The sequence below is a fragment of the Lithobates pipiens genome, unplaced genomic scaffold, assembly GCF_037356315.1.
Source record: "Lithobates pipiens isolate NorthernLeopardFrog02 unplaced genomic scaffold, aLitPip1_a1.2 Scaffold_18, whole genome shotgun sequence".
Lineage (NCBI taxonomy): Eukaryota > Metazoa > Chordata > Amphibia > Anura > Ranidae > Lithobates > Lithobates pipiens.
This window is the reverse complement of record NW_027507758.1, coordinates 197,637,908-197,656,760: the sequence shown is the minus strand read 5'-3', so window position 1 is coordinate 197,656,760 and position 18,853 is coordinate 197,637,908. Positions and strand designations below refer to the sequence as shown.

The window sequence follows — 18,853 nt, the reverse complement described above, 5'->3', positions numbered from 1 at the left end:
AAAATCCAGAAAAAGAAACACATAAAATAAATGCTATAAATTAAGTTGCAGTTCAGTTAGTAAAATAAATATTTGATCCCCAAGCAAAACATGACTTCGTACTTGGTGGATAAATACTTGTTGGCAAGCACAGAGCTAAGACGTTGTAGTTGGTGACCAGGTTTGCACACATCTCATAGCATTTTGGTCCACTCTTCTTTACTGATCTTCTCTAAATCCTTAAGGTAAATTGGCTGTCTCTTGGCAGCTGAAAGTTTCAGCTCCCTCCATAAATGTTCTACAGGATTAAGGTCTGGAGACTGACTAGGCCACTACATGACCTTCATTTTCTTGAGCTACTTCTTTTGTTGCCTTGGTGGTATGTTTTGGGTCATTGTCATGCTGGAAGACCCATCCACTCATCCAAGATTTTACAATACATGGTCCAGTCTATTGGCCCCTCCATGCGTCAAAGTTGGCGTGTACCTTTAGCAGAGAAATGGCCCAAAAGCATCATGTTTTCACCTCTGTGCTTGACTGTAGGGATGGTGTTCTTAGGATCATAATCTGCATTTTTCTACCTACAAACACTGCAAGTAGAGTTCATGCCAAAGAGCTAAATTTTGGTCTCATCTGACCACAGCACTTTCTCCCAATCCTCTGAATCATTGAGATGTTCATTGGCATGACTGTGCATGTGCCTTCCTGAGGAGGGTGACTCGCCATGTTTGGAGGAAGAAAAATTCTGACCATGACCCTAAGAACACCTCCCTACAGTACAGCACAGAGGTGGAAACATTAAGCTTTGGAGCGGTTTCTCTGCTAAAAGGTGCAGGCCAAATTTGGCGCATTGAAGGGTCATGTATTGTAAAATCTTGGATGAGAACCTTCTTCCCTCAGCCAGAACACTGAAGATGGACCATGGTTTAGTTTTACAGCATGACAGTGACCCAAAACACTGAGGCAACAAATGAGTGGCATAAGAAGAAGCACATTAAAGTGGATGCTATAACTAGATTAGCAGCGTGCTGAACGATTCAAGGGATAGAGCTCTACCTATGAGGCGACGGAGTGTGTGTCTTTCCTCCAATCAGCTGTCTTGGCTGTATGCCCAGGCTTCACTGCAGTGGTTACCATGAAGAGAAAATCTAACACGACGTGCACTTTCTAAACAGTATATAACGATGAAGACAGCAAATATACATGTAAAACGTATGTAGGGAGATTTTTTCATCCCTTTGTATCACCTGAGGCTGTTCAATTCACTGGGTATATGTGAGGGTTTACATCCACTTTAAGGTTATGGCATGGCCTTTCCAGTCTCTAGACCTTAAGCCTATAGAGCATTTATGGAGGGAGCTGAAACTTCAGGTTGTCAAGCAACAGTCAAGAAACCTTAAGGATTTGCACAAGAGCTGTAAAGAAGAATGGACCAAAATCCCTCCTGAGATGTGTGCAAACATGGTAGCTAACTACAAGAAATGTCTTACCTTTGTGCTTGACAACAAGGATTTGTCCACCAAATACTAAGTTGTGTTTTGCTTCCGGATCGAGTACTTATTTTACTTATTGAACGGCAACAAATTTTATAACATTTGCATCATGTTTTTTTTTTGTCTCTATCATTTCAAATACACCTATGATAAAAATTATAGACCTTTCACTTCTTTGTAAGTGGGCAAACTTACAAAATCAGCAGGGGATCAAATAATTAATTTCCCCACTCTATAAGTCCTCATCAGGAAGCAGTGATACCAGGATCTTGGCTGCAGCCGCAACCATGACCCTGGTGTCATTTTTTAGAGCCAATAGTTGGCTTTCCTGTAGAAGTGAAAAATCGCTAACTATAACTTGTGATCAGAATGAAGTTGATCAAGTAAAATGATTTGAAACGGACAGTTTTTACCGGTGTAGTGTGAAAGGTCTCTTAAAGGCTTGTGTTACTGTGTTTTCAGTTTACTATTAAGTAAATGCTCTTACTAGGAAGTGATGCTGTTTATAAAATCCTATGTGAGAAAGATTTGTGTTCTATTTGGTACTAAATTTCAAGGTGAATGTGCAAATTACTTGTCGGAACTAATTGTAGACAGTAAAGTAGCTCTCACAGCCAATCATAAAATACTCATTATCAGTCCGGCTACATTTACCCGATATAAGCTGTTCTGTGACTGGATGCTAGGGGGTTGTTGCTTCTCAATGCTATTTTCATAAATGTGTTGGGTCTTAAACACAATTAAGAAATTAACTTCAGGAACTCTTGATCTGTTCTAGGTTGAAGATTATTCTCATAGAAAAAATTTGAAATTGGAAGAGGTTGAAAAATGGCTTGGTCCCATTCTCAGTTATGACCCAGATGAATAAACTAAGGTGATATATATGTATATATATTTATTTTTTTTGTAAATTATTTTATTTTCTTACATCATCAGACACAGAGCCATAGTAATAACGATGTCAGTTATGCCTCTTAAGGCGTGAACTTCCCCCATATAACCCCCCCATCACTGGGAGTCCTCAGTTTTTTTGCCAGTGTCTAAGGCGTTGGACACGTGTAAGGATGTGTTGTACTGAGTTCCACGGGCAGTAATCCTTTGATGAGAGCCAGCCATCCTGACCGGATCTGTTCTGATGTCTCCATAATGGACTAAATGAACAGTACCCGGGCCTCGTCATCTGAAGACGCAAGGTTTTGCTTGCGAATGCTTTTAAAGCTGGGCCCTAGGATCCAGTACATTTGGTAGTAAGGCCAATAAAAGTTTACTGGCAGGGTCTTCTCGCAGGTCCAGGATTGCGGGATTACCTGAGTGTACCCCTGTTCCTGAAGGTTTCCTTTCAAGGTCTCGAAGCCTACCGTGAAAGGCGAAGATTGTTTTTTTTTATCTCTGATAAACCCTGCTGCGAGGAAGGGTAGGGGAGATAATCTCTCCTTCCATGTATTGTGTTGTCATGTCATGTCTATGTGTCACCACTGGAGGCTGTATTGAGCACTCACCATTCTGAGGCTGGAAACATTATCTCTGTTGAAGCCAGCTCAGGTATGAAGGGGGTTCTGATCACTTCCAGGGCCCCCAGATTGGCGATTTTGATCTATTTGAATGGCAGCCAGCTGCCTCCTTTTTCTTTAAAAAAAAAGGAAAAAAGGTTTTTTTGGGCAAGTCACGGCCGCTCGCCGAGCGGAGGGAAGCTACTGCCTGGCGTAGGAAGGACAGAGCAGAGTGGTTGCTGGTCAGGTTTGGTGACACAGGCATTTTCCTTTTGGCAACATTGTACTGTATAGCTAGGATTAATAGCAGTTATTGTACTGTGCCTAGCAAGTAAAACATTCTTTTGCTGGTACTGCCTCTGCTTTGTACTGTAAGCTATGAGTGACAAAGGGACCAGGAACCCTTCTAAGGGGTTAATGGTATACAACAAACTAAAAACCCTTCCAAAAGAATGTCTTCCTCCCCTGAGGGGTAAAAAGAAAAATACGGCCAGTTAGATGAAGCCCTCAAGGGTAGAACACTTCTGTCCCTGTGTATTTCATACAAACAGGTTTTTCTTCTACCATTTAAAAGATTATTGCTATGATGTCTCTCCGTAGTAGGACTAAACATAGCAGATGCCCATCTAGTCCTCTGGGCCCTTTTGTTGAGGTGCACGAGGCCGGGGATCAGGTAGAGCTTCCCAAATATTGGAAGATACTTATTTTTCCTCTTCAGAGGATCCTAACGGGGAGGGAGTAGCCGCACAAGTCAGGTGTTTGTCTACTCCCTTACTTAACCCTTTTGTTGCCTGCCACAGGCTCTTGCGGTATCTACCTCTAATAGGGTTCATTTGAACCTCTCCCACCCAGGGATGTTTTTTTTCCTATTCATGCATAGCTTATGTATTCTGAATTGGAACATTTATATGAAAGAAATGGGGGGTTCCAGCTATTAATGCTGCAATCACCTCAGTGAGCTGAGTCTCACATGTGCAGTGGATAATGCACTGATGTTAAAGGATCCAGTAAGTTAAGGTTGGATTTTCCTTTTAAAGACTAGATGTCTTTTGCAGTTCTGGCTGCAATTGGAGTAGCTCAGTCCATTAACCCTTTAACGTCTGTTCCACTATTGTGGTGAAGCACATTTTGAGTCACACCAATGCATTGGAATGTGGACTCCAAGGGGTTAAGGAACAGGTGTGAGATACCTGAAAGTTCTGCCTGATCAGCAGGCCCGGCAAGGGGCTGGTGTATTTGACGCACTGTGTCTCACAGATGCTATGAAGAGCTTGATCGTTTACGCCCTATGGCTTATACTTGGACTAGTGCATTTTGCAGAGGTCCATGGCTGAGATATAGATCAGCCGAAGCACCAGGTGAAAACCCTTAGTCAGTCTGTGTCCCTTCCTGGGGCACGACTGTTTAGAGTGGATTAGTACATCCAAAAGGGGTAAAGCTCTCTTTACCAATAAAAGGAGGTTCAAACAGTTATCCTTAAATCATGCAGCCTCTCCTAATGCCTGGGTTATCTGCCTTTAGGCGGTCTTGGCAGGGGCAGCACCAGGATCTTGGGGCAGAAAGCCCATGAAGCAGAATGCTAAGGCCTTCTCATGAAGGAGCACCCCCACTCGTTTGAGTGAGGAGAAAGGTACAGCGATTCTCAAAGTCTGGCAGGAACAATGTTAAGAGCAGAGGGATTTCTGCCTTTTTTTTTTTTCTCTAGGTTACATCTATAGTTTCAAGAGCCTGTATGGCCCAGTCTGCTTTCGATCTGAGGATTCAGGTCCTGTTTGGGTGCTGCCTGTGGGGTCCTTGGGGGCGCTGATGCGGCAGTCTTTATGCAAGAGTGTCTGTCTCCTCAAAGAATGCTGCTAAAGTTCCAGAGAAAAGAAAAAGAAAGAAGAGACGTGTCTCTTTCTGGTCTCTGGATCAGCTGTTATCCCAGTCGGTGATATCAGAGATTCCCTTAGTGGAACAGGGGTTTTTGGCTCAAACCTTTTAAGGTCCCAGAGCCTAGCAGAGAGGTAAGACCCACTCTAGATCTCGGAGATCTGAATCGGCACTTAAGCATCTGATCCTTTCATAATTCGATCGGCTGTGTCCATCCTGCAAGGAGGGGAGTTGCATATCTCCATGTGCCAAAGTTTCCCGCTTACCAGAAATCTCTGCGGTTAGCCACAGCACTACGAGTGTTCTGAAAGATTCTGGCACCTCCTTTAGCCAGGTTTAAGGCTCAAGGCATAGTGGTCCTAGCCTATTAGAAGATCTACTTTGAATAGATCATTTAGTCTCAGGTCTAAAACCAGAGTCTGATCTCAGCTGTAGATTAGCTGAAATATCTAGGTTGGATTCTCAGCCTAGGAAGATTCTCCTTAAAACCATCAAGGAGGTTACTTGGGGGCTAGTTATAGCTACCATACAGAAGAAGGTATTCTTGCCCCAGAAATGAATCAGTTCCATTGTAGCACTAATTCAACTTATCAGGAAAGAAAAATTTCTTCATTTTGGCTGCAGGAGATTTTTAGGGGAAATGGTGGCCTCCTTCAAGGCCGTCCCTTACGCACAGTTTTATTCAAAGACTGCTTCAAGACACCATCCTTTGGTCTGGTATAAAGAGGATTCAGACCATGTTTGTTAACAATACACTTGGCTCCCGACATAGGTCAGAGCCTAAATTGGTGGTTATCCAGCAGGAGGGAACATCTTTATCCTGCCAGGTGCTAACAACAGATGCCAGCCTTCTAGGCTGGGGAGCAGCCCTGGAAGAAAATTCTGTTCAGGGGAGATGGTCCAGGTTAGAGGACTTTGCCTATCACATTTGTTGGAAGTTTCAGGCAGTACATCTGGCCATAGAATCTTGGTGGTCAGATTACGGGACTGTCCTGACAGGATTCAGTCTGACAGAGCCACAGCGGTGACTTGCATCGATCACCAGGGAGGCAAATAATGGGGGAGAGGTGTATAATGTTCTAGCTTTGGCAGAACACAATACTCCTTGCCTATTGGCAATTTAATATTTCAAGCGTACTACTTGAGACGGCAACAATTATTTCCAGGAGAATGATCTCTTCACCCCGACATCTTCCTAGCAATATGTCAGATGGGGTACTCCGGACAGGGACCTCTTGGTGTCCAGATTCATTAATAAGGTCGACAACTTTGTTAAACAAGGGGTCCGCTAGCAGGCGGAACAGACACGTTAGTCTTCCCAGGGAAACAGTTATCACTGATCTATGCATTTCCTCCAGCTCTGCTACTCCCACGCCTTCTCCGCAGGATTAAGCAGGAATAGAAGCAGGTGATTCTGGTGGCCCCAGCCGGGTCCCAGAAGATCTTAATTTATCGAGATCATAAAGAGGGCAGTAGAATTCCTTTGGACTCTGCCATTATAGCCAGACCTTCTTGCACAGGGTCCGGTATTACATCCTACTTTACAGACGAGGAGTTTAACAGGTTTGACTGTTGAATCCCACTCTATAAAGATCATGGATGATCTCCTTCAGTAGTGTCTACTATGTCTAATGCCAGGAAGCCGGCTTCCAGAATCACTTACTATAGAATCTGGAAGGCATATGTTCTTGGTATGGATCCAGGGGTTGGCACCCCAGGAAGTATGTCAATAGGCAGGATTCCTGCATATGGGATCTGATATTAAGCTGGCCTTGACTTTTATCAAGAGCCAGATCCAGGCCGTGTTGATGTTTTTTCCTACGGCCTCTTGCTTCACACTTTTGGTGCGTAGCTTATTCAGGGGGTAACACGGTTTATTCCCCCTATCAAGGCACCTCTAAATCCTTAGGATTTAAAATTGGTCTTGTTGGCTTTTTTAAATCAGCAGTTTGAACCTTACGAGAAATTCTCTTGGTTCTTTGACAAGAAAGATAATCTTTTTTTGCTTGCCATTTCTTCTGCTAGAAGAGTATTGGAACTAACGACTCTGTCTTGTAAGAGCCATATTTCATCATGCATAAGGACGAGGTGGTTTGATGTCCTCATCCTGAATTCTTACCAAGGTTTTAATTTAAACCAAGATATTATTCTTCCTTCTTTCTCCCCAGAAGCCTTAATCTGGGGAAGAGAAAGCACTACAGTCTCTTGATGTTGTAAGAGCGATCAGAATCTATTCAAGGGCCACCGCTCAGGTTCGCAAAACACAGGTTTTTTTTGTACTGCCAGAGGGTCCAAGATATGGACAGGCAGCATCCAGATCCACTATTTTCCAAATGGATTTGTCAAGTGATTGATCAAGCTTCAGCTTAAAGAAGAAAAATCCTCCTTCTCATATTAAGAGCACATTCATCCATCCTCATTCAATCTCATCCATGCTCCATCCCTGGTGCATCAATCCTCATTCAAGCTCATCCATGCTCCATCCCTGGCTCATCCATCCTCATTCATGCTCCATCCCTGGCTCATCCATCCTCATTCATGGCTCATTCATGCTCATCTATGTTCAATCCCTGGCTCATCCATTCACATTCATGCTCCATCCCTGGCCCATCCATCCTCATTCATTCATTCATGCTCATCCATGCTTCATCCCAGGCTCATCTATCCTCATTCATGCTCCATCCATGGCTCATTCATGCTCCATCCCTTGCTCATTCATGCTCATCCATGCTTCATCCCAGGCTCATCTATCCTCATTCATGGCTCATCCATCCTCATCCATGCTCCATCCCTGGCTCATTCATGCTCATCCATGCTCTATCCCTTGCTCATCAATCCTCATTCATGCTCACCCATGCTCCATCCCTGGCTTATCCCTGGCTTATCCATGCTCATCCATCCCCATCCATGGCTCATTCGTGCCATATCAGTGCTCATCCGTGCCACATCAGTGATCTGTGCCACATCCATGCCACATCAGTGATCAATCGTGCCACATCAGTGATCTGTGCCACATCAGTGCCCATTTATGCCACATCACTGCTTATTCGTGCCACATCCATGCCACATCAGTACTCATTCAAGCCACATCAGTGCTCTTCCATGCCACATCAGTTCTCATCTGCGCCACGTCGGTTCTCATCCGCGCCACGTCGGTTCTCATCCGCGCCACATCGGTGCTAATCCATTCCACTACAGTGCCCATCAGTGCCTCACAAAAATGTCCCAAGAACACCTGATTGTGCTCCCTGCATGTTGGGCCTCTGTATGTGGCCAGGCTGTGTAAAAGTCTCACACTTGGTATCGCCATACTCAAGGAGTAGTAAAAAAAAAACAAAAAAAAATTTAATTTTCTTTCCACATTTTCCACAAACTTTTGGAAAAAAAATGACATGTTCAAAAGACTCATTATGCCTCATAGAATATACCTTGGGATGTTTACTTTCAAAAATGGGGTCATTTTTTGGATGTTTCCATTGTCCTGGTTCTCCAGGACCTTCAAGAGTGTAAGAGGTAGTTTAGAAATTATATGTGGTATCGCCATACTCAGGAGGAGTATCAGAATGTATTTTGGGGTGTAAGTATGCATATGCTGTGTGTGAGAAATAATCTGTTAATATGACCATTTGGAGGAAAAAAATTTTTTTACAAAAATTGTGGGAAAGAATTGTGGGAAAAGATCACAACTTCAAAAAACTCACCATGCCTCTTACTAAATACCTTGGACTGTCTAAAAAGGGGGGTATTTGTACTGTCCTGGCTTGTTGGGGTCCCAAGAAATTAGAGGCCATCCGAACATTGGGTGTGATCAATTTTCAATGATTGGCATTATTACTATTGGCTTGTAGATTATTACTTTCACAAAAAGCCAAAATTTATGAAGCAAAAAAATTACAAATTTGCAAAACAATTTTACAAATTAAGAAAAATAAAAATTTTTACCAAATTTTTGGTCTTTTTTTCATTTATAGGGAAAAAAAATGGTGATTAAATACCACCAAAAGAAAGCTCTAGTTGTGTGGAAAAAAGGACACAAATTTCATATGGGTACAGTGTTGCACGGGAGGGGCACTGCAAGAAAATAAGGTGTTGCTTACAGAATTCTAACATTGTAAAGTCCTAACCTTGTTTAAAACAGTGACGCTTTTATCATTCCAGATTAGATTATTACATTACAAACACACAGGATAGGTTTAACCACATATAACTTTATTATTACAGAAATCATAGCCAGTTTGTATACTTATAACAGAATATTAACAGACAAAATATTCACAAACAAAATAAAATTATGAGGGAAAAAAATAGCAGAACCCAAACATCACTCTCCACTGTCTCCAAAACACACAACATAAACATTTTATTTGTAAATTACATAACTTGAAAAATTCACAGAATTAGCTCAAGTCTTCATTTTCCTTGTTTGGCAAACAGCTCAATAACTCGGTCAGTATTCATAGGAATATCTCTATGAATGTAATGTAAACACAAGCAATTTAACCGGTCCTCCACCATTTGTGAACGAAGCCATGTTTTAACACGATGGAGGGTTGAGAAAGATCTCTCTGCTGTGGCCACACTTACAGGAAGAGTAGCTAAGATCAGAAGTAAACTTCCGATGGTTGGGAAGAGGTCCTGGTCACACAAGTCCAACACTTCAAGAACTGTTTTTGGAATTTCCTTATGTTGTGATAACTCTCATTTCCACTTTGTAAGCCATAGACTTACTTCTCCCTGCAGCAATGTCTGCATTATCTTCTGCTTACCATCAGCTAGAAAAGGGTGGAAACGCATTGATAATGATTGCACAGCCACAGGAATCATGGTTTCCCTTTTTTTTCAAAATAGTACTGCTGGCATCAAGATTTGAATCTGGAAACACTGCATCGAATTTTCTGTAAAACAAGTTTTTAAATCATTAATACTGTTGTCCAGCAAGGGAATATACGATTTCCTGTAGTATTCAGTTGATTCTACTTTGTAATTGAATCTGTGCACTTGCCTGCCTACAAGACGTGGCAATTATAGTTCCACTCCAAGTTCTGATGCCAATTCTGTAGCTTCCATATGCAAAGTGGAAAAAGTCCCATCAGCGTTACATCGCATATTCTCCATGATTGCCATTGTATTAGTCAAACATTCAGATGTGAATTTTTGGGAAATTCAGGGATTGGGAATGAACATAAAAAATAATAAGAGAACCTTCACATAAAAGATCTCAGAGAAAAGTGTGGGTTCAATTGGACTTTTTGGGCATAAAGAACAGTTGTGAAAACAACCGACATATTCAAGAAAGTATTTTTGTTTATTTAAAAAAAAAATATATATATATTATAAACAATCAAAATTAAAAAGAAAACAGGAAATTTTCTCCTTATAAATACACATTAAGTCTCATTTGATATCCTATTAAAATTGATACAGTCCAGACAAAATCTACAGCTAAAAACTAACAGTTTGTACATATATAAAACGTAGAGGATATCAAATATATAGCCGAAACTTAAGTATGTTCTGGTGCTCTACATGTTTCGTGTTTATTGGATAACGCTTCTTCAGGAGCTTTTAGCAATGTTATTTCTTCGTGGATGAGCCCCAGAAGGGGATAAGACCAAAAAAGGGGGACAGGACGATTGAAAAAATTAAAAAAGGTTAGGAAAAAGAAAATTTTCCAAAAAGGTTAAGGGTAATAATGTAGATTTAAGTTAGTGAGACCACTTCACATTGCAAATTTTATAAAATCCTCACGAATCGATCCATTGTAGACATATCTAAAGTTCGTTGTAAGTTGTTCAGTATGGGAAATGTCTGTAGTTTCATCAAATATTATACTAAAATAGCAAGCCTCTTTACTTCTAGCTACAATGACATCACCACAACACCTGATTAAATAATTTTGTGTGGATTTTGAAGTATCTCTTTATTTCCCGGGTTTCTCCATTCTTGGAAGTCATGTTCTGAACAGAGAAAGGTAATTCATATCCAGGAGGAGGTTGCCATGGATTTTCCAGTAGCAAGCATTTAATGTAGTAGCTGATTTTTTTCCCAAGAATGTGTGCCGATGTGAGTGTGCCCGCTGGCTTGAGGCGGGGTATCAACAGACAGTGGCGACACATTAGGATCTGTTTCACCAGAAATTGCCTCTACATATGTCCTAGAACAGGATGGAAGGGTAGTGTCAATTTCCATTCTTGAAGTGCTTTCTACTATTGGCTTTTCTCCTGATGACTTTTTTTGCACTGGCACTGAAGAAAGAATCTATAGTCCTGCGGTTCACTCTTTTCTGGCTCATTTTGCGGTTTCTATAATTAAAGTACAAAAGTGCACACTACATAAAGTAATTGGCTTTATAGAACAACACTGCACACACATTGTTGACATGTACCGTAACTGAACTGTCCCCCTGTTTAAATATTGCAAGAATACATTGCAGACATGTTACAGGAGATGGTCAGAGACTGCAGACATGATACAGGAGATGGTCAGAGACTGCAGACATTTTTTTTTTTTTTTTTTTTTTTCTTACCACTCAGTCAGATTTGTTTTTTTATGGATTCTAATCAGATTGACTGTCTGAATCTTATCCTGTGTTCTTAGCATCATTGTGGCAAAAGTTTCGTTTTCTTTTCCCAATCTCTTTTTTTTTTTTTTCCTTTATAAGCTTTATTCAGTTTAATATTTTCCATTAAAAAGAGAAAACCATACAAAGAACCAACAATAAAATTGACATCTACTTGGTTATCATTGCCATCTTATTCTTACTACCTTATCTCTTTATTTAACTCCTTATTTTGTTAGATTTTTCCCACGCCCACCCTTCCATCTTCTCCCCATCTGTTGACCTTCCCCATACCCACTACTCTTTATTCCAATAATGCTTGGGTATAATGCTTCGTCTTTTTAAAAATTCTCCACTTTTCCCACGTTCTACCATATTTTATCATTTTATTTTCCTCCATTTTTCTTAAGTATTCCATATTATTGATATATTCTATTCTTTGGATCCAATCTCTGATCAGGGGTTGTTTCACCTGTAACCAATTTTTTGGTATTAGAGCTTTTGCAGCATTGAGTAAAACGGGTGTTAATGAGTTTTGTATACTTCTTTTGAAGTGCTTACACGTTTTTACATCTACCCCTAAAAACAAACATTCCCCTGGGGTTAAAGGTATTTTTTGCCCTGTTATTTTCTCTATATATTCTGTAATTTTACTCCAATATTGATTTATTACTGGGCATTCCCACCAGAAGTGGAATATCGTTCCCGGTTTCCCACATTCTCTCCAGCATAACTTGGAGTTGGATGGTTCCATTCTATGTAATTTATCTGGTGTTAAATGCCATCTCATTAGGCATTTATAATTTACTTCCATTGATCTTATATCAAATACAGAATAATATACTGAGTTAATCATTTGGGTCTCATCGACTTCATAACCCAAGTCCCTCTCCCATTTTGCTATAAATGGGATTTGTCCTTGGCCTTCTATTTCAGATAACCAGTCGTATAGTTGTGAGACACAATGTTTAACTGCTCTTTTCTTTGTACATAATTTTTCCATTGCTTTTAACCTTTTTTCATTTCTTATTGGTTTTGGGATGGAATTAACGAAGTGCTGAATCTGGAGGTATTCCCAGTCCTTCAATATTTGCCAATTGTGCTTCGTCATTAAATCTTGTTTTGACATTAACTTCCCCTCCCTTATGATGTCTTTTAATTGTAAATCCCTCATTTGATTCCCTAATGATGTGTCGTGACCTGGTATAAAAAAACTCGCTCCCTCCAGGGGGATTAATGGTGAATTATATTGCCATTTGTTTTTGCACTGTGTTGTGTCCCATTTTTTTAGTGCCGTTAAAGTGATTTTGTGCGTCCTACTACTAATTGCTCTAAATTTTGGTGGAATCCATATATTTTTTTTTTTAACTGTGACCCGGTCAATATCTCCTCTATTTTTGCCCATTTTTTTTTCGTGTTTTGATTTGTCCATTCAACCAATCTTGTAAAAATAATTGCTAAGTAATATCTGTGAATATCTGGTAGTGCCCTTCCTCCTCTATTTTTTTTCCTAGTTAATAAGTTAAATTTTATCCTGGGTTTTTTATTTTGCCAAATAAATTTTGAAAATAATGTTCTTAATATATTAAAAAAACCTATTGGGATATTTATCGGAAGCATTTGCATTTTATATATAATTTTTGGTAATACCACCATCTTCAGCACACTGATTCTTCCCATCCAAGATATTTTTCCTTTATTCATCTTCGTTAATAACGCTTTGACTTCGTTTATCAACGGGATATAATTAGCTTGATATAACCCCCAGATCGTTTTTGTTATTTTGATCCCTAAATATGTTATTTCTTTTTTTTCCCATATGAAAGGGAATTTATGCCGTATCTTTTCTTCCTCGTGTAGATCTAATCCGATATTCAGGATAACTGTTTTAATTGCGTTTATTTTGAAATTAGAAAGGGCCCCGTAGTCTCTGATCTCCTTCATCATACCTGATAGGGATGTTTGGGGGTTGATCAAATAAAGGAGTATGTCGTCCGCGTATGCCGCCACTTTATGTTCTTCCCCCCCATTCTTATTCCTTCTATGACTGGATTGTTGCGAATTTTTGCTAGTAAGGGTTCCAGAGCTAACACGTATAGCAATGGCGAGAGGGGGCACCCCTGTCTTGTACCATTCTGCATATCGAACGCGGACGACATACTCCCATTTACCCCCACTCTGGCTGATGGATATGTATATAGGTTGTTTACCCATTTTAGCATTTTTGGGCCAAGTCCCGTTGACTGTAATGTTTCCATTATAAAGCTCCAATCGACTCGGTCAAAAGCTTTTTCTGCGTCAATCGAGACCAAAATCATTGGAGGCTTGGTTTCCTTATCCTTCCCCATTAATAACAGCGTTCGCAAACTGTTATCTCGGCCCTCCCTCCCTGGTACAAATCCTGCTTGGTCTTCATTGATCAATTCTGGGAGTAGGTTTTTTATCCTCGTTGCCAACACTTTTGCATACAATTTAATATCTGTATTCAAGAGTGCAATTGGACGGTAATTAGAGCAAATCGAAGGATCTTTACCCGGTTTTGGAATTAATATAATATTAGCTAGGAGTGATTCTTTCCTCGGGAGCTCATCCTCTGCCAGTTTGTTCCAGAGTTTACATAACTGTGGGACCAACAGCTGTTTGAATTTTTTATAATACCTGATGGTGAAACCATCTGGTCCTGGGCTTTTCCCATTGGGCATGTCCTTTATTGCATGCTCAATTTCCTCTGGAGTGATTGGGGCCTCTAGGCTATTGGACATTTCGGGGGTTATCTTTGGTAGATCTGCTTCCCTCAGGTATTCTTGTATTTTAATTTTCCTGATCTCCTTCTGACTTTCAGTCTCCTTGTTCCTGATTGAGTATAGCTGCGCTATAATATGTTTTAAATGCGTTTGCTATCTCAGATGTTCTGTATTTTATTTCACCATTCGCGTTTTTGATTTTTTCTATATAATTCATAGCTTTTTTATCCCTTACTATTCTGGCCAATTGTTTCCCAGGTTTATTACCCCACATGTATCTTTCTTTAGCTACGTATTTATAGGTTTTTCTTGCTTCTTGCTCCATTCTATTGTTTAATTGAGTACGTTTATGTATTATTTCTTTATATATGTTTTTATCGAGTTGACCCTTGTGTTTTTGTTCTAATAAGTGAAGTTCTTTTTTTAAGTCGTTCAACTTCTTTTCACTCTCTTTTTTTACCCAGGATCCTATGGATATTAATTTCCCCCTGATTAGGGCTTTGTGGGCCTCCCAGAGTGTAGCCCTTGGGATCTCCTCTGAGTCATTGGCTAGAAAATATTGTTCAATTTCATATTTAATAATGTTTTCAGTTTCCACATCTTCCAGATGGGACTCATTTAGTCTCCATAGCCCTGTACTATGTTCTCTTCCTAGATCTTTTAATTTTATTGTTACAGGTGCATGGTCCGAAAGGGTTATAGATCCTATTTTGACTTCCAATATGTTTTCTAGTAGTTCGTGGTCTACAAATATATAGTCCAATCTAACATACATATCGTGTACTGTGGAATAGTATGTGTAATCCTTTTTCCTTAAATTAAGTATTCGCCGAGTGTCCATTAATTGATGCTGCAGCATCTTCTTTTTCAGGGTTCTATGTTGTTTGATTTCGTGTACCATACCCAGTGAAGTGCTATCTATATATGGATCCATGGCGAAGTTTAGATCCCCTCCCAAGATTATATGGCCCTGTTTGCATGTTTCTAAAATATTCAGCATTTTATTTAAATATTTCTTTGGGCCTTTATTGGGACAGTATATATTTACTAGTGTGTATCTAACTCTTTCTATTAATCCTTTTACGAATAAGTACCTCCCCTGTGGATCCGTTTTTATTTCCTCTATTTTCCAATTGACTTTTTTAGAGATCCCAATTGCCACTCCCCTAGAGCCCCTGATTGGGGTGTCTGCATAATACCACGTTGGAAAATACTGTGTGTTTAATCTGATACTTAAGTCTAGAGCCAAATGCGTTTCTTGTAAAAACACGATGTCTGCTGAATAACCCTCCAGCTCCCTTAGTATATTGTACCTTTTTTTTGGAGAATTCATTCCTCTGACATTGTATGTTACTATTTTGATTTCCGGCATTATACGTGTTTAACATTTTTTCTATCCTTTTTTAGTAGGAGCAATGGTTTCTTGTCAACAGATTTAGCCCTCCCCCCCCTCCCTCCGCCCACCTCCCATTCCCCCTTTACCCTCCCATCCCGCCCCCCTCCCCATCCCCCCGTTAGATGTATATTTGACCAACTGGTCCGGGACCTTTTATCTGGAACGTCCTCGTTCCAGTTATCCCTTGGCCCTAGGGTGGAATTCTGCTCAAAGGTGCGATCGCCCATCCCATCTTTCTTTGGCGGGGTGGTTAATCCACGTACGAGGGGCCCCCCTACCCCCACCGCACCCTTCCCCCCCCTCTTCGACCAGAAAGAAAGACGTCCCTCCCTACTGGGAGTATAACTCCCCCCCTCACTAATTTATAACTCTATCTTTCTCGTCTCCCCCATCTCCTCGTGAGAAGGGGGGGGACTAATTTTCGTCTCTATTCCCTCCCCTCTCCTCCACCCCTCCCCCCAGGACCGGGATCCCCAATTTTCCACAAAATTCTGCGGTTTCTTCTAAAAATCTTAATCTTGCTGTGCGGCCATCCTTTCTCCCTATTAAACTTGCCGGAAAACCCCAATTATATTGCACTTCGTTCTCAACCAGAATTGTCAGTAACGGTTTTAGGGCTCTTCTCCTCTTCAAAGTTTCCAGTGAGATATCTTGAAATATCTGAATATCATTTCCTTCATATCTTAGTGGTGCTTTTGATCTAATATTCTTCCATATTTGGTATTTTTCTTCTTCGTTTTGGAATCGCACTATAATGTCTCGTGGCGTTTCTTGTGGGAGACCTTTAGGTTTCCTTACTCTATGCACCCTTTCAATTTTTATCTCACTAGTACTTTCTTTGTTCATTAAGGGATTACAAATCTTCTTAATTATATCCGCTAGATCCTCTCGTTGTTGTGCGTCTGGGACACCTCGTATTCTTAGATTTTTTCTTCTGTGTCTATTTTCTTGATTTTCGATCTTAAATGCTTGATCTTGCTGTGTCGTTTTTGTAACTTTGTATTTCTGCTTCCAAATTCTTTATTATGTTCGTGTCTTTTTCCACTTTTTTTTCCACCTCTACCACCCTTTCAAGTATATGTCCTAGGTTCTGATGTAATCTTTCCATTTCTACTTTCATGGTATTTTCCAGAGCCGCAAACATAGAGATTATCTCATTTTTAGTGGGCAATACTTGAAGATTTTCTTGTTGTGTCTGTTGGGATGTTAAAAATTCAACACTTTGATCTTGTTCAATTATTAAGCCTGTTCCTTCCTCTGGTGGAGCGTCAAGTAATACATCCATGTCTTGTGCGGAAATATTTTGAGTTTGAAGTTTTCTTTTCTCTTTTCTGCTCTTTTCTCTTTCCCTTTTTTCGGTACTTTCTGTCTGTTGGGTTTTTATGTATTGGGATTGAGGTTTTTCTGCCTGTTGTTTCTCTGAGTGCCGTCTGTGTAACATATTTGTTCATGGCACCTGGGCTGGCGACTAAGCTCCGACGTGGGGATTTCGGGGTTGCCCCTGCTCTTGCTGTTTTTCCCTTCATCTAGCACAGCTTTAGTTAGTCGCCTCTATTGCTATTATTGAATGTGCCTCTTCCCCCTTCTTACACTTTTTTTGTATTTTATTTAATATCCACGGGTGTCAGCGATCTTCCTTATCCACTGCAATTTGGTTTTAAAGTTTCTTATTATCACTGTGTTTTTGCCTTACCTTCATATGGCCCTCAGCCTCTTCATACTCATTTTTCCACTCAGTTTTTTTTTTTTTTTTTTTTTAATCAAGCAGGATCGCTTGATATCCCAAATTTCCTTTTATTGAGGTAAATCGCTTAATTTTACTTTACCGCTTTAATTACTTGCCCATACATTCATGCCACAGAAAAGGTATGTTCCTAATTATTTGTTAATGTTGATCTTGCTGCTTTACCACACAATCCCACTTTTTGACAGAAAATACAATACGGAGTACTTTCAATACTTTATACTTGTATATCCACTTACCCCGTAATTTTTTTGGAGCAAGGCTTTATCTTCTTATTGGATTCTATCCAGGATTCAGCAAACTCAGGCTTTTTTTTTTTTTTTTCCTAAGCACAATACACTCTTATATATTCTATAGGCAGTGTCTTACTTTATCCAGTAGATGGCACCCGGAGCTCTAAGCAAACCTTTCAGAGGCTTACCGAAGATTGCCGAGCACAGCCCGCAGTGCCAATAGACCAGTCACGCCGGTGTACGAGTGCTCTAACGAAGGGATCACTGAAGCCTCACAGGGGGGTCCAAGTCCCTAACGAGGGAACCGCTCAGCCCGTTGTCGTGCGTCCCGGTCCGAGGGGAAGGAACGAAGGGGGGAGGCTGAGGAGATACTTGCGGAGAGAGGCAGCCAGTGGGACGGGTCGGAAGGGGGAGATCATCGGGTAGCCGCTATCGGCGGCGTTATCCATGCGGTGGGGGCCATGGAGCTCCTGGACGCTAGATGCAGACACGCACCATTACAGACTCCTCCCCCGGAAGGGCGTCGTGAGACTGCAGACATGATACAGGAGATGGTCAGAGACTGCAGACATGATACAGGAGATGGTCAGAGACTGCAGACATGATACAGGAGATGGTCAGAGACTGCAGACATGATACAGGAGATGGTCAGAGACTGCAGACATGATACAGGAGATGGTCAGAGACTGCAGACATGATACAGGAGATGGTCAGAGACTGCAGACATGATACAGGAGATGGTCAGAGACTGCAGACATGATACAGGAGATGGTCAGAGACTGCAGACATATGATACAGGAGATGGTCAGAGACTGCAGACATATGATACAGGAGATGGTCAGAGACTGCAGACATATGATACAGGAGATGGTCAGAGACTGCAGACATATGATACAGGAGATGGTCAGAGACTGCAGACATATGATACAGGAGATGGTCAGAGACTGCAGACATGATACAGGAGATGGTCAGAGACTGCAGACATGATACAGGAGATGGTCAGAGACTGCAGACATGATACAGGAGATGGTCAGAGACTGCAGACACGATACAGGAGATGGTCAGAGACTGCAGACATGATACAAGAGACCAATGCAGCCTCACCAGTGCCCATTAAATGCAGCCTTATCAGTGCCCAACAGCAATAAAAAAAAATTGTCAGGGGTTCTAATGATCAAGTCTGTCAGTCAGTTTTTCAGGGGGACCTGAGTGGAAAGGTCAATGCATTCCTATAGACAGGCAGGTGTAAATTGGCCTCTCCAATTTGCTCTAAAAAAAAAAATGGAAGGGGATGATGGGGATCTGCCCTCTTCTTTGTTGGCAAATCGGGTTAGAAGTAGTTG

At 40.9% G+C, this 18,853-nt stretch overlaps 1 protein-coding gene across 3 annotated transcripts in view; it reads left to right on the top strand.

Moving 5' to 3' along the window:
• The window catches only part of MTR (5-methyltetrahydrofolate-homocysteine methyltransferase), a 1,186,028-nt gene that overhangs the window by 1,160,454 nt on the left and 6,721 nt on the right, over positions 1-18,853 (top strand). For 2 of the 3 annotated variants that reach the window (XM_077486511.1, XM_077486509.1), the window contains one exon: positions 2,251-2,346. The exons of the other annotated variant lie outside the window; for it this stretch is intronic. In XM_077486511.1, the coding sequence (XP_077342637.1) occupies positions 2,251-2,340 (90 nt within the window). In that variant the 3' untranslated portion in view covers positions 2,341-2,346. The remainder of the gene's footprint in view (positions 1-2,250; positions 2,347-18,853) is intronic. 3 annotated transcript variants of the gene reach the window in all.